Consider the following 23,712-nt stretch of genomic DNA (forward strand, 5'->3'; position numbering starts at 1 on the left):
GTCACACTGACCTGTTAAGTAATACTTTATTATACTAAATATATTTTTTAAGAATTTGTAAACCAGAGTTAAAAGATTTGGAGAAAAGTCAAGTTTTTTCTATGCAACCCAGGAAACAGGAAACAGGAAATGGGGCACTAGTCATGACGTATGCGGAATCAGAGGGGTTCCAACATCGGGCAGGAAGGTGGCACTGATCCATTTCCTGTTGTTGGCTGGAGGTCTGCTGCTTTATAACAATGAAAAGAACCCAAGGATCTGCTCACAACAAGCATATATCCCCATTGGCCTTAATGGCACATGGTTCTCAACCAGCAGGGCCAACAGGGTCACACTTTCAACACTACTGCCAACAGTTTCAGTCACATAAACTCGCCTGATCTGAGGACTGTTTCTCTTCATCGCTGATGATAGGGCTGGATGGTACGGCCTAAAAATTGAAATCTCCAATTTTTTCACACCAAACTTTATTTACAATTTGTATTGATTTTTATTTCCTTCTCAAAAACAAACCTAAAATGACAATGAAAATATTAAAAGCATTGCATTTATTTTAATGCTTTTATTTTAAACAAATAAATTGAACTCACTTTTAAACGAATAAAAGTGCATCCTTTTGAAAAGAATGTGTCCGTTTTTGATAAAACGCTTTTGTAAACATAAATTTAACATGTCAGATTGCTTGATATTGATAAAGTGTGAACATAACTTTCATTAAATACTTTATTTTGCAAAAGGTGCCTTTTGCTTACAAAAAGGATTTCATGGCCAGGCTAAAGTCTTTTTTACAATTGTGTGAAAAAGACTTGAATAAAGAAGTTGAAACAGTACTTCTACTTTGACCAAAGTAAAAAGTGCCCCTCTAAATGACATTTCTAACGGACATTTCTGTGCTAAGCTAGCTGAACATGAGCCTTCTTCGCTTCACACTGTTCCTCACTCAAGTCTCCCTCTCCTTTTCCACCTTGATCCGACTTTTACGTCTTTTTCTTCTTGCTACATCTTCCATGTGTTATATGCAATAGTGGCGGCATGCTGTGACACAAAATAGAATTAATTAATAATCCCCCTCAAAATGTAAGGAGCAGGAAGTATATCTATTAAAATGTTAAAATGTAGGGAGTAGAAGTGAAAAGTTGTAAGAAAAATGAATACTCCTACCAGGAAAATGTATGCGAGTTCAGTGAAGAGTATTGTATTTTGTTACTTCCCACCTCTGTCTTTACTTGAGTAAAAGATTCAATACAAAAAGAGTCAAAGTTCTCTACGACAAGTAAAATTACTACATTCAAAATCCTGCTTCTGTAGAAGTACAGATGTATATTCATGGAAATGCACTTAAAGCATCACTGGTAGATCATTCTGCATTAAAATGTCCCTGTGTCTCATACATTTTTATATATGACGTTATTAGATTGTTATCACTGAATGTGTATGAAGCATTTTACGATTTTATGTTGTTTCTAGGGGTGTCACGATTCAACAAATGCGCCATTCGATTACATTTTTGATTCTAAGGTCACAGTTCGATTCAATTCTCGATTTTTAATTCCAAATGACGACGGAAGAGTAGTTTGTGTTACAGGTGTTGGTTTAACAGATAAATCTACCTTTTTGTGGTGCCTGCGGAGATGCCCTGCCATGTGGAAGAATATGATAAAATTTAAATGGATACACTTCAGGTACAATGTGGAATTCTTTACTGGTTATGAAACAGGATAAATGAAATACTGATGTCTCTATATGACATGCATAAACGAAACAACAAGTGGGAAGATGAGATATTTCGGTTTAAATATGTTTTTTTTAATCACAGGTAAGGGTAAGGGTTGTCCAGTGGCGCTGCCAGAATCAGAAATGAAAGCTCCTTGTAGTAAGTAAGCACACATACACCTTAGTACTGTGCTTTCGTACATGGCTTATTAGTCATAATCATATCCCCAAAACAAATAAGAACCGATTTGAAAATATTAAGTACCTGTTTGCCATCTACTTCAATATCAGCGATGTAGTTCTCAAACACAGTGGGGACGTAGACCTCTGGGAACTGGTCCTTACTGAAGACAATGAGCAGGCAGGTCTTTCCACATGCACCATCTCCAACTATCACCAACTTCTTCCTGATGGCTGCCATCTACAAACAGGAGACACTGTAGTTAGTTTGTACATTAAGTATAGAGTGACCAAACAACCAGAAAACTGTGAGAAGCAAGTCTGTTTAAACAGTAGAGGGGCATGAAATGACAAAACCAGAAATAGTAAGAGTGAGATGGGGGGAAAAAGAAGAAGAGCTGATCGAAGTCTGTTTTCCACCTCACACACAGGAAAGGGAAGAGGGTGCGGCTCTGAAAGAGTCGAGCGGAGGGTTCTGGAAAAGCAGTGGGAGGGAAAGGAAGAGGAGGAGGACCACGGTGGTGGGAATACTGCAGCCTCGGAGCTCCACACACTGCTGCAGACGCATGGCCTCTGATACACATTAACAACGATCATACTCATACATGTCACTTCTACATCCCTGTGTGATCTACAGCTCTTATTGGATTGTGGTGACAGCTTCTGTATTGAACACAAATTCTCTCCCAGTCTCTTTTCTTGTATGCCTTGAAAGGTGTGTGGATGTGAATGAAACGATTCAGACACACACATGCACACACACACAAACACAAACACACACACACACACACACACACACACACACACACGGATCAATAGCTATCTCCCACAAGCTGACAATAATAGAGAGAAGGCAGTAGGTGATGAGACGACCAACTGGCTGCCTGCCAGCAGCATCAGCTTTCACCTCTTTAGACTACCTGGACCAGAACAGATCTACACCTCCTTAGAGCAGATACAATCAATGGTTTCATATTGCCAATGGTAGTGTTTCCCACACATAGACTTTACTTGGGCCGCTACCATTTATCAACAGATGTCAAACTATGTCTCAGCTTTTTATTTGTTATATCTTTCACTGCCCTGAACCTGAATCGAACTCTTCAAGCTCTCCGTTTTTTACACTCTAACCTGAATCGAGACCGTCGCAGTTAGTGTAAACTTTAGTACGGACACCGTCACACAGTCGTTGCCACAGTTACAGCCGGCCTGTTACCCTGATAACAGACATGTACAGTGTATGCGACTATGAAAAGTATTTTTTTCTACACACATACATATAAAATACTCGTAGAGTATTAGATGTTTTTGGCTACGTATGTCCTGGAAATTAACAAATCTGCATTGCACCCAAAACGCTGCATGAATAACAAACCCTGGCAATTAACATGACATATACTGTAGCCCCAAAGAACCCTGAACCCTGAAAGAATTTGAGCAAACCAGGCCTGAACCTGGAGTTCATGTCAAAATGTTTTACATAACCCAGCCCTCCATGTTCCAGTCCTGTGAGCTTTGCAGGGAGACAAAGAGACGTTCTCTGATATTAGAGCGCCCTTCTGAAAATAGACTTATCGTAGGCCTATTTTTGCCTTTATACTGTAAAAGCACCTGGTGGGTGTGGAAGTCACCTATTTGGTTTTGGTAGGCTACATCACACATGCTTACAAGAGAGTGACGTGAAGAGGCGCGGTGAGGCAAAACGGTCTGTGCGCAGTAAAGACCAGAGATGTAGATGTGTGTTGGTGTGTCGGGGGAAAACTAATACAAATTATTGTATTATATTCAAAAAGTGTTATTTATAATGTTATTTGATCTTTTATTACTGTCAATCAGAGAAATTCATTATCAATGTCACTTCTTTCTGCTTTATACAAAACCCCTACACAAAGCTACTATGGCAAAGGCCAAGTGTCTCTGGCTGTAAAGTATTCTCTAAATCAAGGTTAAGTGCCTGGAGGGGGATTTATGAGTGGAAATTACACGTGATGAATGGCAGGATGCTTGTATTGAGGCCCAAGCCCAATCAGCTAATACCAGAGACAAGCTGTGACAATATAACTGACTAAATTTATGGGCTTTGACTGGGGTGACATAAGTACAATGTTATTCCAGTTAAAGTGCATACATTTGGTAACAATTTGATAGCAATAATCCAGATGCATGCCTCAAGTCACAGAAGGGGGACGAATGGAACAGTGGAATAAGTTTAGTGATGTAGTGCCAAATTGTTCAGAATGAAACCTTGAATGTGTTGTTGTAAATTAGGTGAAAATAGTTTCATGAAGATCCCGTTTTCCTCTGTTACATATAACTTGCTTCCATTATGATGGGTGACTGCAGGAGTGCTGGGAAGGGAGGGAAGAAAAAAGTATTGAATATGTTTATACGGACATGTTATTATACTGCCTTGTGTGATGATTGATGACTCAGTGAAAGTCAATTTTAAAAAGTAGTCATCAGTCCTCCGCAGTTTCATAGTCTCATTGTTTTGTTTAAACATCTTTACGCTCTTGAATACCTCTCATTTATCTAATACCATCATTTTAAGCCACAGCAGGAAGTGGTTTTATGTGAAAAAGTCTAAAAACTCACTGTACATGACCCGCTCAGCACTCAACAGCAAACAGACACTGTGAGCAGTTAGCTGGTGAAGAATTTAGCAGTTAAAGATATTTCCCTCAGGAGTTGGCAGAGAAACTGAACTACAAGACGGATAACATTGGACATTCACACTTGAACAGGACTCCAAATGTTGGATAAAGTTGCTCCTGGATGTGTAAATAAGGAAATATTTGCAAACAAGTTTGCCATATCAATTTAAAAGGTGTTAATATGTGACAGTGTTGCGTCCACAGCTTGCTTCTCCTGCAAAGTCCTCAAAAAGACAAATATCACAGGCTTAAGGAGCTTTTAAGTAAGACAACAAGCACAGCTCTCTGCTATGGGAAGTTACACTGTTTTGTTGCACTCTGTGTATAAACAGTTAGTTCTTCTGAAATGGTCTGTGGGTGGACTTGAAGATCCTGTTATTGTTAAATATTCCCAGGAACTTAAGCCAGATAAATTCCCACAGGCAGCACTTTGGCTCATTAACACAGATTTACCAAAACAATTTATTCCACACACGACACATGATATTTTCTTCAAACAATGAGCCCCAAAATAACCAGAAAGACACAGGTGTCTGTGTACATCCAAGAATGAAATCTTCACATCCTTCCCTCGATTGCCTCAGCTTGAGTCAATTTCACCAAACACCAACTGTACACAACAGCACTCATCTTCACCACAAGAATAAAAAGGCGATTGTGTGGTTTTCTTTTCTCTCCCACACATTAAATCGGGCCAGTGTGTTGTCTGTTTTTCTCTGGAGAGAGCCACCTGTTCTCTGTGATAGCAGGCTGCTACTACTATACATCATACTGTCACTGCCAGAGGGAAGAGACACACACACACACACACACAGACACACACACACGACCGGTAGCTACCATGCAGCCCTAGATAGCTTCAGAAAATGGGTCTAGTCCTGCAAATCGTGTGCTGTGACACAATAACGCAGCTTATTGACAACGATAGCTCTCACAGCGCGCTGCCTACTGTGACAGTGGCAGCGTGAGGCTCTTAGGGGGAGATAATGGCTCCTTCACTTTGCATTAATGCACTGTGCCAGCACAAGGACAGGAACTCCAAGGACTTCTTCACTAAATAAGAAGGTGTTCGGCTTCACTTAAAATTTGGCAATATATGTTGCCATAATATTCACACAAAATATACCTGGCAATACTGTCAACATTTTTTGTGAAAATTAAGCAGCAGAAAAAGTCTAATTTTCTTTTGTTACAGTGACCATTTTTCATTTACATCTGGACCAGTGGTGGTCCTCAAATCATTGAGATGCTGGCCAGTCAAATAGCCCGCTAAGAGATGTTTGAAGATGACAAAGAGACCCATTAGAAAACATGTCATATGAAGATGCTTTAGTAGGTTGCGATTGACACGGTCAGTATTAGTGGCAGCGGTAATATCTGCAGCCTCTTCCAATCTCTACTTCAACTGCTGTCTTCAGGGAAAGGGGACACAGTCCCCTGTGCTCCAAAGAACATTTAGAGAAAATCGTTTGTCTCGGTGGCCATAAAATATCCTAATCAGTAGAGACACTTTTTAAGCACTTTCCCTTTTTCTGATTCTACTACTAATTAAGTAGTAGAACCTGGTTGTTGTTGTTTTTTTTTTAAAATGTAGCTCAAATCATGTTTCTATGTTTACGTGTTTTAATGTGTCCTGTTTTGTCCATGATATGTCAAATGTCTGCCCCTTTACCCACGCTCAAAAAAAAAAAATGCATACACACAGCAATTTCGCTGTAATAGTGGTATTAGTAACACTTCCTGCAGGTGGCTCACAGTACAACTTTTCAATAAATAGGCTGGTGGAAGACTTTTTTTTATACAGATTTGAAGGAGGTCCTCAGATCACGTCAGGATCCCCAGTTTACAAAGGGGTCTGCAGGTGCTTCATTTGTTTTAGTGGATTTTCCCAAGAGATTTCTCACTTCATTTGCCCTCCTCACTTCTTGTCTTCACTTCCTTTCAGTGACTTCCTGGCAGCAACGACAGGCAAGACAACTGGAATTCAACCATTTTGTCATTTTCTCTCGTTCTGCCCCTAAGGTCTCTTAAGCAAAGCTTTATTAGCACAACAAGGAGTCCGACACAACCATCCCCTCCTCTTGTTTTTCCTCAAGACACAAAGCTCGAGACTCAGCCTGCACTCCATGAGTCCTCACACACATACTGTTACTATCCCTCAGCAGACACCCACATCATACCCACCACATAATATGTAGGATTCAGGAACAGATATAGAGTATATCATTCATAATTATTATCTCATTACAGTATAATCACTTGAAATGTATAATTATTGTGCTTTTGTTACTATAGAATACATTTTTTATGTTTACAGATGGGGTACATGCAGAGTCCCTTGTGCAGCAGCCCAGAACAGACAATCCAAACCCCGGCTTTGAACAGGGCCTTCCCCTTTTTTTAAGCAGCCACCCTTGGAGAAGGTTGGAGAGTGTGGTTACACTGGTTACAATCTGTAACCACACAGCTAAATGCCACTAAATCCTACACACCGGACCTTTAACTGAAGCTTAATTATATTACCAAAGCTACACTGACCTCATTAAAAGCAAATTAAATGCACCTCAGAGTAACATCTTTCTGTGCCTGCAGCTATTCCATGTTTTGCCATTTGCATTTATATTACAAAGCTCTACTTTGGTGTGACGCTCAATAATCAATAATTAAGCATGCCCTGGATGTTATGTTGTGGTAAGTAGGCCTGGTGGTGTTGGGGAGAAAATTATTTTTAAGAGAAAAAAAAAAGTCCAAACGTGCTCAAAATCACTTCAATAAGGATAGCTTTCTATGTGGTGTTGAAGTTACTCATACAAGCAGTGATGAATGGAATAGACACGACATGATAATTACAGCTGCTTCAGCTCATCATTGCAAAGAATAACTGGGACCAAAAAATGCACTTAAGAAACCTGCTGCCCTAACCCTGCACACACACACACACATAGGTGATATAACTGTGCAGGAGAAACCTTGTTCACACGTGTCTTAGGATGAATGATCCATTCTTGCATAATGCTTATCCCCACGAGGGGCTAGCGAAAGGACAAAGTTCTCATTCCTAGCACATGCAGCATGGACGCCGATTCCTCCCTTCCCTGTGGTAGTAACACATTAGCAAGTCTTGTTCATTAGCAGTCGTGGGGAAAAGAAAACATTCTGGTGAGCTTTGGGAGAAGCTGTAAGATTGAAACTTTCTCTGCTGAACCAGATTCCCATCACATGGATCAGCAGACTCGAGGTATTTACACCAACCCTACACTTAGCGACCCATTTGATTAACAGTAAGTACATGCTATAAAACCCCCATTATTAAATGCCAGCTCAACTCAAGCAGAATCATCAAAGTAAATTGCTTTGTATTTGTGTCTTTTCCTTCAGTTACAAGCTGATAAAATAAAAAACCCCTCAAACATAAGCACTAATAACAGAGGATCTGATCCAATCAGATTGCTTTTAAGACTTAAACGCTGAAGGCACTCCAGAGTACAAACGATGAAACCATCTTTTGAAAGGTATCCACTCATTTACTCGACTCATTGCATTGTGAAGCTGTTAAATATCCTGATGATTTAAATAGGCCCGACTCATTTCCAGTTTTTGTCTAGGTTTTTTTCTGGCTGTGCCAGCTGTTGAAAAATTCCCTGCTGTGCTCGGTTAAAACAATGGAACCGCACAGGCTGAACTACGTGTGATGAACAGCTGTTTCAATAATGATATGTGCAGCAGCAAGCAGTGCGATCAGAGCCGCAGGTGAACCACACCTTTATACTGCTGCAGAGTGTTGACATTTTACACTTGAGAGTTTTGTTCTTGCGTGGGAGGCTGTCCAACAATGAGACACTTCTCTCTTCATAGGCAGCCCTAACACAGTGTTTCCCACACATTAACTAAGTCATGGTGGTGCTGTCTCCATGAAAACAAGGGGAAGTTTGATATTTGGTGCAGAAACGATGGCATGCTAAGAGTAAAACACGGAATTACTGCAAGTTGTGCTTCTCTACTGTACTTACTGAAAAAGGTAAATAAAGAATGACAAGAAGATAAACTAATGCCTCAGCAGACCTGCAAACGATTGAACATGTCCTCCCTTCCTTCCTTTTTCTTGGAAAGTGATATTAGGAGCCTGTCGTATGGAAAATAGGTGAACAAAACATTTGAGCCGCTCCAGACAAATATTAACTAGAGTGTTAGCTGTTATTGACACACTGACTGGTCAAAGCAGCTAAATGCATTCCACGCGATGATTAATAGCGGGTCACTGAGTGCTCACACACACACAACTCCGTCTGACTGTGTACAAATGTGGGAGGACATAAGCTATGAGGAATGTCTCACCCACTTTCAACACCCCTCACCCTTTTCATCTAAACACACGACATCCGTGCCCCAACAGTGCCCCCCTCTCTTTCTGTGGTTTGAAATGTGGAGGATGGGATTTTTCATGAAGCTCAGTCTACAATAAAGAGACAGCACATGTGAGTAAACACATTTGAGCTTGTAGGCAGATTTAGCTTACTGATTTTGAAGTGTTTGCTTTTTTGTCAACCTGGTACAAACAAGCACAGCTGTTGCTCTAGTTCACACACTTCCAATTCAGAAGTTGGCATGTGCGAATATATGTTTGCAGAGATAGAGGTCAGAAACATAATGAGTAAAAGACACGAAGAAAAAAGTGCAGCCGACACAGCTGAGATTCACGACCATTTCAACCGATTTGGTGCAGCTGCAGATGGACTTCAAATCGGCCTGATAGTGAAGGATGTCCCTTAAGTGCAACATCACTAAGAAAAATGATGTGTTTCAAATATTAGACATTCATTTGCATTTGTTCCAGTTTATGTATTTAAATTAGACATCAAAGAAGTTGGTGTCATGAAACTGTGCATATTTGATGTGCGGAAAAATGCATTTCAAATCCTATTTTTATGTCTCAGTGACCACAAAAAGTAAAGTATTTTGCTCTCTTCCCATTCATTTTGATGGGGGCCTAGATAGATTGGTAGCCTTGAATAACAGTCCAGGACATTGCCAAGATGGCTGCTGAGTGGTAAGACTTGCCTTGATGGACTTTGGTTGCTGTTAATACACTCTGAAGCAAAATTACGTAGAAATTGGCATTTTGTGCAATTTAGCGCTCACCACAGAGTGCAACGCCACTGCCATAAATACAAATCCCAGGTCTGTGAGACGTAATATAGGTACTACCCTCAAACAAAACTCATTACATCATAACAACGCCTACAACACTGAAGTTACACAGTGCAGAAACAAGTGATGGGGGCGGAGTGCCTAAGATAGAGACAACATTCATCCTATCACAAGACACTGTACCATCACAATGATTTTAAAGCTGCTATTTCAAATGGAAAAAAAGGTACATTATGATGCTTTAATGTGTAAAACTGGTGGACTTCACCTTTAAAAAGGAAACTGTTAAGTTGAAAAATTGATCAGGTAGCATGTTCTATATTTCAATATAGATTTACTTTAAGCTAAATGTCCTATATGGAGCTGTATAATGATGCGAAAACTAATTACTATTTGTAGTCTCTCTATCTGGAACTGTGGATGAAAAATGCCTGACAAGGAGGAATCCCTTCACTCCTTACAGAACATTACAACCTTTTGCTTGAGGTTGGATTTCAGAAATTCTCGAAAAGAAGTTGAAGCCAAGTTCAAAATTTTCAAGGCTGAACCCCACTCAAGACCAGAAGTGGCTGCTCAGGATCCAGGCCAGGGAGGCGGCTAAAGTCAGAGAACCTAGCTGGAGCCCAAAATAGGACAGAGCCATTGAGACTCCCTCAGCCCAATTTATCACCGTGCACACTGCTCGGCTCAGAGGAAAGGACGAGGGAGAGAAAAATCACACAGAATTATCCCTTCATCCGCCCCTAGGCCTCCACATGTGGTGCAAAGCAGGCTGAAAAGTCAGATGGACGGTGGAGAGGGAGGAAGGAGAGGCGTGTTTGGTCTAAACTAGTACATGAACATGTTGTGTGGAGAAACTTCACAACATACCAGAGTGAAGAATAATATTCCATGAGTACAAAAAAAAATAAAAATGGATGAATTAGTCATGGAGTGGATTTGGAACGGCGACTAATCAGGATTTGGTTAGAAATAATGTAGCTCTGATTTCCAACTCTTTGGCTGGATGCCGTTTCTCCTTCACTCTATATTTATTCCTTTAGCTCTCTATTCAACCCATCCTCCTCGAGGCTCTTGTTCTCTCTCCATCCTCATCCCTTCACTTTCTCTCTCTTTCTCTCCCTTGCTCTCTTCCTGTGTTGCAGTGTGATGTCACCATCAGAGAGCTAATGTGCCGTATCCTTAGGGTGCTGCATTCCTCCTTTCCGACTCACACAGCACAAATGAAAGCCAGAGCTGACACACACACACGCACACAAACACGCTCACACACACACACCATGTAGCTATGCAGCCTGGATGGAGTCGCCACCTCCCAACAACCTCGACAGTTTGCCTAATCTGTACCTTACATTTATGTGGTGTGTTAACAGCAAGTAGGGACAGCATTTTGTTGAATGTTTTCCAGTTTATCTTTAAACGCTTGCAAGTAACTAAAGGCTGAAATATGTGCAACTTGGGCAGTAACATGTCGATTAAAATGCTGATGATATGAATAAAAGTTTAACTGAGGAGGAGACAAAGAGTTTTGATAAAAGCTCTGTTAGCAACCAGAGTTCCATGGATGGCTGAGCTGGATGAGTAATAGAACTCAGAAGAAAATGTTCTGTTTTCTAGGAAATCCTTTTAGGGACTTCCTGAAAGTGCAAGATCCAAACAGGAAACTCTTGCAGAGATTACATGTTTTCCCTGGAGGATTTTCTCATCTGCCTGCTGTCTGTGTGTGAGACACCCCCACAGCCTACGGACACGGTCATCGTCAGATGACTAGGAAACAGAAACAGTGAGGAGCCTAAACTCAGCATTTTCCTGTGGTCTCTGTGTGCCCTTTCAGTACGACACTGGCCTACTTGGAAATCACCCTTGATGGAAAGTTGTCCAGACTAATCTTAGACAGGATACTGTGGAGCATTGTGTCGGCTGATAAACACCTACAGCTTAACAATAGAGTGAGTATGAGCTGCAAAGATGGAAAAAAAAATGGACATATGAGCTAAACCTTCGCCTTGGACAAACTACAGTAAGCGGACATTCACCATCCCTAAAGCCCAGGCTGGCACGTACAACGGGCGAAAAATGAAACACTCATTGTAGGTCAGTCATGCTGAGGGGAATAAAATGAGGCGCAGAACCAGGGTGAATGGCCTCTGGTGATCCTGGCATACAGTATATGGAGCTTTTGATCCATATTAGTTTTCCATGAAGGCTTTCGGGCAGACCTACTGAGCCTTTCAGCTGTCCTCTGAGATGACCTCAATAAGGGAAGAAGAAAAGAATGAGAGCTCACGTGCTGGAGACGTTAGATGCTCTATAATCACATCAAGCTTGTGAACTAAATGTAATTGGCTTGTGGACAATTATATTTACTTACATTTCCTGATGTTGCAACTTGACGGTTCTTATGGTCTAATTTTCAATTGTTTGTTGTGACATTGCTGTGCTTGTGCTCTGGTTAGGTCAAGGCACAAAAACCATTTGCATAGGGTGAAGAAAAACATCACGTATAGCTTAAAATACTTGTTTAGGTCGCAACAAACCTGCGGCAGCTGGAGATGTCCCCATTTACCGTCAAAAAATATATTTGTTGCTTCCACAAAATATATTTGTTGCTTCCACAAACACATATGGAAAATGTCCCGAGGTCTCCTTAAAAATACCCATAGTTGTCATTCAACATTCAACAAGACTACACCACTAAAACATCTGTTGCCTGTGTGGTCTTTATAGTTATATATGTTCAGTCTTATAATTAACTACCTTTATGACAAAATGCGACATTATTGACATGGTATCTTTTAAATTCACAAACAGCGTATTCATGACACAACTCAAACAAGCTCAACAAATTATCTATCTCTGTCTGTTCACTACCATACAAAGTTTTTTTCTGAAATAAGGTTCCGGAAAAAGGTGTGACTTCAGCTATCTATTACCACGACACTACTACCCTGATACAGCTGGCTCCAGATTACATCACTTATTAGACTGACAGCCAAAACCACCACTGGGGTGACAACCATCACGTCTGCTTTCACATTACTGTAGACCAGACTGGGGGTTTCTACGCACTTCCTTCCACTGCGACTGCACTGATATGTTTGTGTGTGTGTGTGTGTGTGTGTGCCACTTCCTCCTCTGAACACTACCTGCAAACAGCTGGGTCAGCAATCAGCTGTTCAGCTATGATGACATCATACTGTCTGGTGTAGTATCCACACAAACAAACATTTTGCATGCAAACAAACAGGCCAGGTCTATCTGTAGGGAAATATTTAGAGCGCTCTTCCTCCTCCTCCTCCTCTTCTTCCCTTCTTGTTCCTCCTGTGTCTGTCTGCCCTTTAGCATGCTGTGTGGAATAGGGACACAAGGGAGTAGTCCAGCGGATGCATGACGGAGTTCTGCAGGGTTTGCTTGGGTTCACGCCAGAAAACCGGTAGTTTTTGTTATGGGGAACAAGCCACAGGCCAGGGGAAGAGAAGGGAACAAGCCCGTGAGCGAAATGAGGGTCTGCGCTACAGTAGCCGAGCAGCACAACAAGGGTGTGGTGACTCCGAGAGGAATTTCCTCGGGACAGACTCATGTTTTAACACTTATCCATGACGGGCAGCAGAAGCCTGCACCACATAACCACACAGAATGGAAAAAAAGATCACTCACTCGCGAGCCTATACAAGTTACTTGTTTGTTTTATGATTTCCAGGAAAAAAAAAAACCAAACAAACATCCGATACGACCAGTCCTCGTTCACTGGTCGAACAGGTTTCCAAAGAGAAAGAGGCAACAAAGTTTACAGCGAGTAAAGATCGACCCCGTCTGCCTCGGCAGCTGAAGTCCATGTAATTAAATTACATAATGAAGAATATGACGGGGACAGACGAGGGCTGGGTTTTGTGTGCCAGGAATGCTGATATGATCCATATCTCCGAGGGGAACAAAAAAAAAAACAGGAGTGCCGTCGGTTTTCATACTTTTTCTTTCACGTTCGTCACCAAGACATCGAAACACTTTGATCCACATCGCTGGGAAAACAAACAAACAAACAAACAAACAAAAAACTTCCCAACAAGTTAACAGGTTTCAAGTCGCCGAGCTGCTGCTGCCATCAGGGTTCGTGAACGCGTCCTCAGAGGAGCGGTGGTCGTTTTTTTAAACTAGTTTTCTTTCGAACCTCAAAGTGGGTTTAATAAACACGAGGGGCTCTGGAAATTAAATGACAGGAAGAAAAGGCACAATTTGTTCTCTTACCTCTCCCACAGTGTTCCTTCAAATACCAGCGACCTCCGTGTTTCCCTCCTGCTGTGGCCCTTCCCTTGAAGCTGCTGTAACCAGAGTGAAGGGTCGAGGAAGCGGCCGAGCTCATACTCACAAGACCCGCCCATAACGCTGCGTTCAACGTCCGCTCGGAAATGTAAACAGAAGCTCACGACAAACTAGGGCTCAGTATTATTTTAATTGGCGGTTAATCCACCGACAGAGTCCCCCATTAATCGAGTTCTGTTTTTCACATGCAATGTCAGGAAATAACAAAGGAAGTCAACATATTCAAATAGAGTGACGTAGCCATGACGTATTTTTTGTGGATTTTTGATTTGATTTTGGAATTTTGCCATAAATAAGCTCTGTGACAAACGAGAGTTTGTGATACTCACAAGTTTTACTCTGCATCTTCACTGATCAATACCACTTTATGGTTCTCAAAGCCTAAATGAAATCACTAGAACTAAAAAACTAATGTTAGGTTATAAATAGGCTACATGGTGGTTGCATGACTTCCTTGTCATCACCACCACCAATCGTCTTACAACACAATTACCACACACATTTTCTGTAAACTGTTCAATGTAGAACTTGTAAAGTTAGTGTTAGAATAGTTTTCAATTAATGTCAATCTGTAAAGATGGACTAGTGAATAGGAGACATGATGACTTTTAAAGGCAGCAGCAAATTCTGTAGACCCATTTAGCGACTTGTAAGCAACCACAGTTTTTATGACTCGTAATCCTGTTATATCAAATTGTGGGACATATAATGATGTATCTTATGTCACAGAATAAAGTGTGTAAATATCTTGAGCCTGTGGTAACCACAGACCTTGATTCAGGCATTTAACGAAAACCAATAAAAAGAAATCTCAGACTTTGAGATGAGGGAACCTGATGTGCAAAAATGCTAATTATCTTCCAGGTTTTAGGACTACAAACTACACCAACAGCCCAGAGCCCAACGATATTAAAGTTACTAAAATGTATGATAAAATGACAAAAAAAGAGTATTTATTCCTCACATCTGAGACCCTTAAAACCAGGAAATGATAACAGTTTTCTCTAAATAAAATAGATGGTTTTGGTAGTACTAGTATCATCAGTAAAATTCATAAGATAAAAAAGAAAAGTGCACATTAAGAAAAATCACACATTTTAAGAATTTAAACAATTTTCCATGCCATTTGAATTAATCTGCACGTTAAACACATCATACTGAATATCATAACAGATCTCTACTGACATACACAAGCTATGCTTTGCTCTCACATTTCTTTGATTCTTCTAAAGTGTGCAATAGGGTCACTATGTTATATAAAGTCACATCAGTACAACACTCAAAAATTGGTGGTTGTATTTGTCATTTCACAAGCTCCATACATATTGAAAACACAGATGGAAACACAAAAAGCCTATACTGAACATTTTGCATAGCGGGTCATATAGATTCATATAGATGTTCTTGCATCATAGCACTCTATTCCCGACGTCACTTGAACGCAGCACAGCGCTTGAGATTCCAGCGCCTACATGCTATAGGCTGAGAGGATTCAACCGTTACAAGGTCCCCGCCCCTTTACGGTTAGAGAATAATGACATCATTTATATTAAGAGATGCTCTGTCATTTAAATTGTCAGCATGACCTGCGTTTTCTATCATGCTAGAAACAGAAGAATAGATCAAAGTTCTTCAGTGTCTTGTAATATCTGAGCTGGATACAACCTCTTCTCATCACTAAGCATATCTTAACAACCATCATTATTCCTCCTCCTGTAAGGATCTGGACTTTGACCCAGAGTGCTTTTCTCCCACAGTGCAACAGGAAATCACACAACAGGGATTTGAGCTTTTTAACATGCCATTCTCTCGGTGAATAAGTTCATTCAACCCTGAGAGCAGTACACTGTGAAAACACATGAGCTCAAGGGTAAGAGGGATATTTCACGACAACTTCTAACAGAAGGCATCCTATAAAACTCACAGTAGTCCATTATGCACACTCACATCTCTTATCAAGATCTCTACTCTTTAAATCAGGAAGTTTAATTGTGCCCAAAGAAAAACACCCAGCGGCAAACTTCTGTCGCTTTGCTTTTCTCTTCTCACAGGGGGAAAAAGAGGTCAAAGCAAAGATTTAGCTGTTTGTTGGTAACCACATCTTCCGCCTCGAACTGGATGTATTTCACTTCTCTGGCTTTTTGACAGTAATTTGGACATTTCGCTGCAGTTTCCATGGTAATACCCACATACTGTAGTTTCAGATAAAGCAGTGCAAAGCGGCACCTCCCAGTCCCATAGATTACTGATGCTATTTCTGTAAGCTGTCCGGGAGGCAGAGCTGCTGGCTGATGTGTCTTGACTGGAGGAAGATGAGTGTCTGAAGTGCTGCTTACAGTTCAGAGAGAACTTTAACCATGTATATGAACTTACAACATGCCAGCAGTCTCTATCATTCCCTCACAGTCCCTCTAATAACTGCTATTTGACACTATGCTCTTGTGGCGCATCTAAGTTCTGTAGATTTGGATGGTTGGATTGTTTGGAGACGTGGGAACTTTGATATTTACTTGAATCAGTCCACACAGAGTCAGCTTGGAGTCTGAATTACTCCAAGTTTTGAACTTTTTTGGTTAATTTAAATTGAAACGCAACATTCAGTGGGGCTGCTTGTGGGGGTGGAATAAATGTGTGCTTTCACAAGAAAATTCACGCTGTTGATCAATGATAAATCATTTTGACAGTGCAGTGCAACCTGGTCCAATACAAAGAGCAAACTATCATATTGGCTGGGTTGCATCGTCCAATTTAAAATACCCTACTCTACTAAAGGCACATAATCCAATTTTGGCTACTAGGAGTCAATACAAGCAAACAGTTCCTTTCTTTATCCTACCAACGGACCAGAACCCACAGATATTTATGTTACTGTCAAAGAAGAGAATCCATTCCTCACCTCTGAGATATCCAGGATAGGTTGCTGCTTAACAAAATAAATTCTTATGAATTATTAAACAATCATCATAATAGTTTGATCGTTTAGTCAACTAGTCTACAACAGTAGAGCGAATACTTCCACCAAGGTCCAACAGTCTCCTGTTGTACTCACTCATGGATACCAGCCACCTAAATATACATGATTTATTCCCCAGAGAATTTAAGAAAATGTTGAAAATCGCAAAGTTCAAGAAAGTGAGAAAAAGTTCCTTCATTTGTGCCTTTTTATCCAGATCTGAACCAAAAGTTACTGGGGTATATTCTGGGCTAAGACTGATCCTCCATCCAAGGTTTGGTGGAAATGTGTTCAATGGATTGTGTGAGAAACCAACCAGATACAAAAAAAAGACATTTGCCAAGTGTTGTGTCCATAGGTGGAACGTTGGGGTGCAGAGCCAGACTCTCTGGAGGAATGAACACCCAGAGTCACATCAGGTTGTACTCTGACTCTGAAGGGACGCTCAGAGAAAAATCTATTTTAACTTGTGAATTTTAAAAATTGATTCGTTTTCACTCCTGCGGCAGCAAACTGTGGAGGTGACCTCCGTTGTTGGGTGTTCATGTAGTGGAATTTTGACTGCCAAATGGAGCTGGCGGGAAAATGTACTTTTGTTACAGAGAGGAAAGGTGAAGCATAAAAGATAGTTGCATCATCCACCTGATCCCCCCCCAGATCAAGTGCTCATCACCACCCGATGAGAATATATCAAGCAGGGTTTAACTATTACAGCTACGGGCTGAATGATAACACAAATCTCTGCCTTTACACTGTTAAACCAAAACAAGTCTATGAACAATCCACCTACCTGCCTCTCAAGGGTGCAATCATTTCAAAATTCAGAGAAATCAGTTAAGATGTATAATGTCAAAATGAAAATGTAAAATGTCAAGTAGTAGATGTGTCACGGTGTTAAAATAAAGATATAATACTGAGGTGGAAATCCACACACAGACTGCCAGACATGATTCTTAAACTGTGCAAATGGATTACAAGACGGTAAACAGTATATGGCATTCTGTGGACTGAGCCTGGGGCAATGTGACATGCTCGTATCAACCAAAACTGAATTATAGAGTTGCACGGTAGACTCTAGTCTCAACATGTCCCCATTATGTGGTGTACTGTTGGGTTTAAAGGATTTTTTAAGGCAGTATTGCAGACTATACTGACATTGCTTCATTGTGTGGCAAGTGAAACTTTAGAAAAAAGATAAACTGCTGATCAACAAAGTTGCAGAATAAAAAAAAAAATCACATGCACAAGGTCTTTTCTAGATTAAATTCTTTTAGTTCTATACCTGAAAAACATTTTAATCTTAAATTAGACAGTGACAGCAGGAAAGAGACCGGATAGAAACAGGAAAGAAGGTGGATGAATCTGACCCAAGCCGCTGCAGGACAGACTCTACCAAGTGAGCTACCAGGGTGGCCCACAGTGACCCGAACCATTCATTGATTCATCAAAGCTTATGTAATTCAGCACTGTGGTTGTAGAGTACCTTCACCCCGAGGACACGACATCAAAACATCAATAACTTCTTTTATCTATTATCATATCTATCTATCAAACACATGCTGGGCATTTCTCATCTTTTCCCCCCCACACGAGTCATTATGGATCAGTGAACACAGAAAGCGAAAGAAGAAGTTTGAGGCAGCAGTGAACTACTGAGTCACCCATCATGCCCCAGAGGAAGTTTACTCATGAGAAAGGAGGTGGACGCCATGTCCTCACTTCACCCTTTTGAATCTGCTAACACAACTAAGTTGTGAGGACACAGTGACACTTAGTGGCATTACACACATAGTGCAACCTGCATGCACCTCAATTCGTGTGCCACGTAATCTTGAGAGCGATGGTGGTGACAAAGGAACAGAAGGAAATCCACGTCATCAACCAGTTTGCTGTCATTCTTTTGTCTGAAAATCATCAGACAACCATCTGAATGGTCTGGTTAAGAGACTGGAGATCGCATCTGGACTTGCTTTCATTACAAGTACTCAGAAAGCAAAGGTCCCACAGATGGTCAGCAATTACATTTCATACATTCTTAGAGAGACATTGTATTTGACATGGATCATCATGCAACAAATTTATAGTGTGAAGCAAAACATCTTAATACTGAAACCATAGGCTGTAATAGCAAACTGAAATGTATTGATAGAGCAAAGACTAACTGGGTTCAGCTCCTCAAATATGAATGTTATCTGGTTTCTTTATTTTTGGACTGTCAATCAAACAAACCAAGGTAATTTGAAAATGGTGTTACAGGCTCTAGCCACTTCGGATGGGTATCTTTCAATGTGCTGACATTTTAAAGTTGAAATGCTTATAACCAGTTAATTGACAATATAACTGGTGGGTTAATCAGTTGTGAAAACAATCCATAGTTGAAGATCAAAGCTTCACAGTATCTGTACTGATGCACCTTGTTTGCCAACTTTTGTAACGGTGATTATGCCTCCCCTACCTAATATACAATCAATGAATAATTTATCACAATAAAAGTTTTTAAAAAAGGGAACAGAGAAGGCGGATCAGACAATAACACGTCTGAAATAATCAACAAAATATCAGCCATCATGTTCAGGTAAACAGTGTAGTGTTCAATGCTCATATGGAAGAGAGATTTAAAAAACAGTGAAAACAGTTGTAAATGGAACAATACATTAATCAGCTAAACAAAACATAAAATGAAGATAAGGATGTTAACAGGGTTGTTTTGACCCAACGTGAATGTGAAAAATGTTTTGTAGGAGTATTGTGCTGTGACAACAGTGTAAAAGGAAACAAACCAAAACATGAGGAAGTGTCGGCTGGAGTGCTCTGACCTGGACTGGATTTTACACATGGGTGGCACACTGGCCCGAGTGTGTCCGAGAACATGTATCATAACAAACACTTCCTTTTCTTTTTCCATTCTACATTCATTACTGCTCCATCCGCCTTTAACATTTGGTAAAAGTGCATTTAGGCCTTACCACTAGAGGGCCCTCAAATCCCACACATGTTATCATTCAGTACTCCTTAATGCTTTTCTTTATTCATGATTGCATAATAATTCCTTTTTTTTATATAAGGTGTGCAAAGAGACTAATTTTACCAACAGTGACATCCCCTTGAACCAGTGCTGCCTACTGTTCATGCTCATTCAGCCCCTTCAGAAGACAAGTTTAGGAGTGTTAAACTAGGCCAAAACAGGATAAAAACGAAACGTATCTCTCCACAAGACGACATTTATAAACGCCGACCTCGTCTGCCACCTCCTACTCATGCTCGGAGCTGATTTTTCTTCAAAATAGTGCTATTAGTGGCAGAGAATGTGGGCTCACTGGTTTTCTGCTCTCCAAAGTGTCTTTTATCTTGGCTCCCTCTGGTGTCTTTTTCCTCTGTAAGCTGGAGTCAGTTGAGTAAAAGACACTGCTGGGAACAGAGAAAGAGTGAGTGAAACCCACCCCCGCCTCTCACATAAAATGCTCCCAAATCGGAGCCAATGGTCTGCACGTATTGTTATTAATTACGTGTCGGTGTTGTCGTCAGGGGGAAAATGAGGAGTTCAGAGGAATGAAGTGAGGGGAAAGGGGGACGCAGGTGGGAAAGGAAGGGTGATAGAGGCGCAAGACGGATGAATCAATGCAGTGTAGTCCCACTGGCAGCAAATACAAACGGACTGAATTGCTTTCAGTGGCCGTGCTTTGCACAGTGATGCCTCTATGGGGTTTTAGACACACATCTGTATGGATGGGATGCCGTCTGACGATCAGGCAATTTAAACCTGTAGGAATGTGAATCCAGGCGGGACAGACTTTTGTTTAGCAGACAATGTTTGCAAGGAGTTTAAAAAACAATTGCCTCCCTCTTGTAAAGCTTTACAGGGATGAGCAGGCCCACGCAAACATAAAAACCAGGAATTGAGGAGACAGTAAAAGCATAATCCCGTTTCACCTCTGCCAAATATCCAGCTGTGCTGCTCCAAAATGTAAAGCTAAAGGCGTGCACTTGTGCCTGTGTTTGTGTCAGACCCTCTAATCCAGCTTATGTACAAGAAGCCACAGCAGGGATGCAGGGATGGGTTAAGGGCACAATATCTGCTAATACTTTGCAATGCATGTAGAAGAACAGTCTCTAAACCTTAAGAAACTATATGCTCCCTGCCTCTCTCTCTCTCTCTCTCTCTCTCTTTCTGCTCTGTCTCTCTTTACTGTACGATATAATACAATATAAACCTGACAAATATATTTGCAGAAAACTTTTCTCTTCAGCTCTCAAACGGAGCCTTTTTTTTTTTTTTTTATCCGATTCCATCCTGATAAGAACTAAAGCTGTTTACGAGATTTAGAGAAGGAAAGAGAGAGAGAGAAAGGTTGTAAGAGCGAAAGACAGAAAAAAATTGAGAGTGAGAGAGGATTAAAAAAAGAAAGACAGAAGGAGCAACAGATATTCGGGTCCCTGAACCGGCGGTGTGGAACAACATAATCCAGGATTTTTATGGCCGTTGTTTTTCCTGAAAAGCTTTTGGATTATGAGTGGCTGTTGCATTATAACGCCTGTATCTCATTGTGCTCGGCAGATTACATCCCGCGTCCCCGCTGCTCAGATGAGTGGAGCTGAGAGGTCAAGACACAAGGAGGGCGAGAACAAAGAGTCCAGGGGAGAGTTCCAAGTCTTGAATTCTCTCTATTTTTCTCCTAGTACACATACACACCATTTTTTTTTTTCTACACTACCCTCTATCGGCCCCCACACACCGTGAAAGCCATTAAGAAAATACAGCTTTTGTTTGCACTGTTCGAGCCAGAATGCCTCCTGAACCAGTGTCATCATCTTCACCACTGAATATTTTAAAAAGCCGTGGAAACCCGTCTCATGCACCCTCTCTCGTTGCACTGAGACAGCGTTCCAGCTGGTGTGCATATCATCCTCCATGTATGGGATAACTGACTCCCATCACGCATGGACATCTGAGAAGTTAAGGATCATCACTCTGGGTCCTCTTCTTGTTCCAGAGGGGCCCGTGTGTGACAAAATAGGTGTCTCATGCATTTCTAAACAATACATACAAACATTTTGTATTCTACTTAGTCCTTTATCAGGCCGTTCTCACCGGAAAAAAATGGCTGTATAGGTTGTGTGTGCAAGCAATTTAGTTCGACCCGTATTCATGTTTATTGTTTGGTGGTGCAAGAAGTAATTATGAGGGGAGCGAAAGATAAAATTAAGTGATGTAATATTAGACTGTTAAACTCCATACATGGGAGAGGATGGGGTCGGTGGTCGGGACAAACAAGGACAGGAGTTACGCTCGGAAGACTGCTGTTTGTGTCTTGTTGAAACCAAAAGTCGTCTGTGCGAATCTACCCCAGTAGTTTTGGTGCCTGAAACTAACCAGGGTATTTTTGTGCCTCAACATAAACAAGTTGTTTAAGTGTTGAAACCCAACCTATTTCTTTTAGTGCCCAAACCTAACCAAGTGCTTTTAGTCTTAAAACCTAAACAAGTCATTTTAGTACCTAAACCAAATCAAATTGTGGCGAATTCACATTAAAGACATGATGACGAATGTTGTTTTGGAGTTGTTTAGGTATGAGGACCTGTTGTCTATGGTTAAAGTACAGGTATGTTTGGCTAAATCAAATTGCCATCATGGTCAAAGGAAACCAAGACTGAGAAGTGGAAAAAAAGTCAAATTCTTCAAAAACATTAGATATGAAGAGGTTAGATTTTATTTTCAAGATGTAACATAAAAAACGTATGTAAGAAAACAAAAACAACAATAACCAGTACAATTATCTGCAAACATACAGCAAACTTCCCATAAACTGCATACGGTGAATAATTCATTTGAACGGGATAGAACAAGTGAATACTTATCAAGTCCCACATCCTCCTTTTTTACATTTTATCAATAACATTTAATCTTAAAACATAAATACTGAAGCTCTCTAGCTCAGTGATCACCATACACATCTTATTCAAATAAATGAAGTCAAAATAGTTAAACTCTAGTTTCAGATTTGGTTGTCCAAACGACTTGGATCAGAAACAATGTGTAATTCCCGCAGAGGACATTCAGTTCCAACAGACGTGTCCCTGCTGCACTCCTGTTGTGTCTATGTTAGTGTGCAGCCTGACAAAACATAAGAAAGTGACATTTTGAGAACAGAACATCAAATAGCGACACTCTTCATTTCCTCTATGTCTTGTTTATCAAAGTCAAAAGTGGATATGAGGACACTGCTGTCATGGATGTCCTCAAGCCAGTGTGTGTGTGCGTGTGTGTGTGTTTGGGGGGGCACTGGACCACTGAGCTTATATTTCAAAAGAGGATTTATGATGTTGTTGCCCATTTGTCCTTTGACAACACTAGTGTGGATAAGATAATAAGAGTCATTACATCATCATATCATCTTAAGAATTTTATGCAGTAGTGATCCAAGATGTGTTTTTAAATCAATTAAATCTTCAATTTTCAGCATGTGATTTAATAAACAGTCTGATGTTCTGTCTTACTGCTTCTTTTCAGTTATTTTTTTTAGTTATACATATAAAGTATGCGAGGTGCAGTTATGCATATTGTTTGTACAGTTGTTTCACAAACTCCCCCACAAAATAAAGAGCAATAAATGCAACTTTACCTGCATTCTGCAACAGCAAAATGGCAAGCAGAGCATCACAGAAGTTCTTTTGTGAGGCAGCGTCCTCCAGCTGTCCCTGGAGGATCTCCAGGTGCTGCCATGCCAGCTGGGAAATGTTGTCAGT

At 40.7% G+C, this 23,712-nt stretch overlaps 1 protein-coding gene across 2 annotated transcripts in view; it reads right to left on the reverse strand.

Moving 5' to 3' along the window:
* Window positions 1-23,712, reverse strand: part of LOC119022205 (rho-related GTP-binding protein RhoA-D) — a 240,017-nt gene that overhangs the window by 4,781 nt on the left and 211,524 nt on the right. Inside the window, exons 1-2 of one of the 2 annotated variants that reach the window (XM_037102812.1) lie at window positions 13,941-14,096; window positions 1,979-2,134 (exon numbers count right to left, since the gene is read on the reverse strand). In XM_037102812.1, the coding sequence (XP_036958707.1) occupies window positions 1,979-2,134 (156 nt within the window). In that variant the 5' untranslated portion in view covers window positions 13,941-14,096. Of the gene's footprint in view, window positions 1-1,978; window positions 2,135-13,940; window positions 14,097-23,712 lie in introns of those variants that run through there. The other variant, XM_037102813.1, reaches the window with a different exon arrangement.

Source organism: Acanthopagrus latus, chromosome 7 (genome assembly GCF_904848185.1).
Source record: "Acanthopagrus latus isolate v.2019 chromosome 7, fAcaLat1.1, whole genome shotgun sequence".
Taxonomy (NCBI): Eukaryota; Metazoa; Chordata; class Actinopteri; order Spariformes; family Sparidae; genus Acanthopagrus; species Acanthopagrus latus.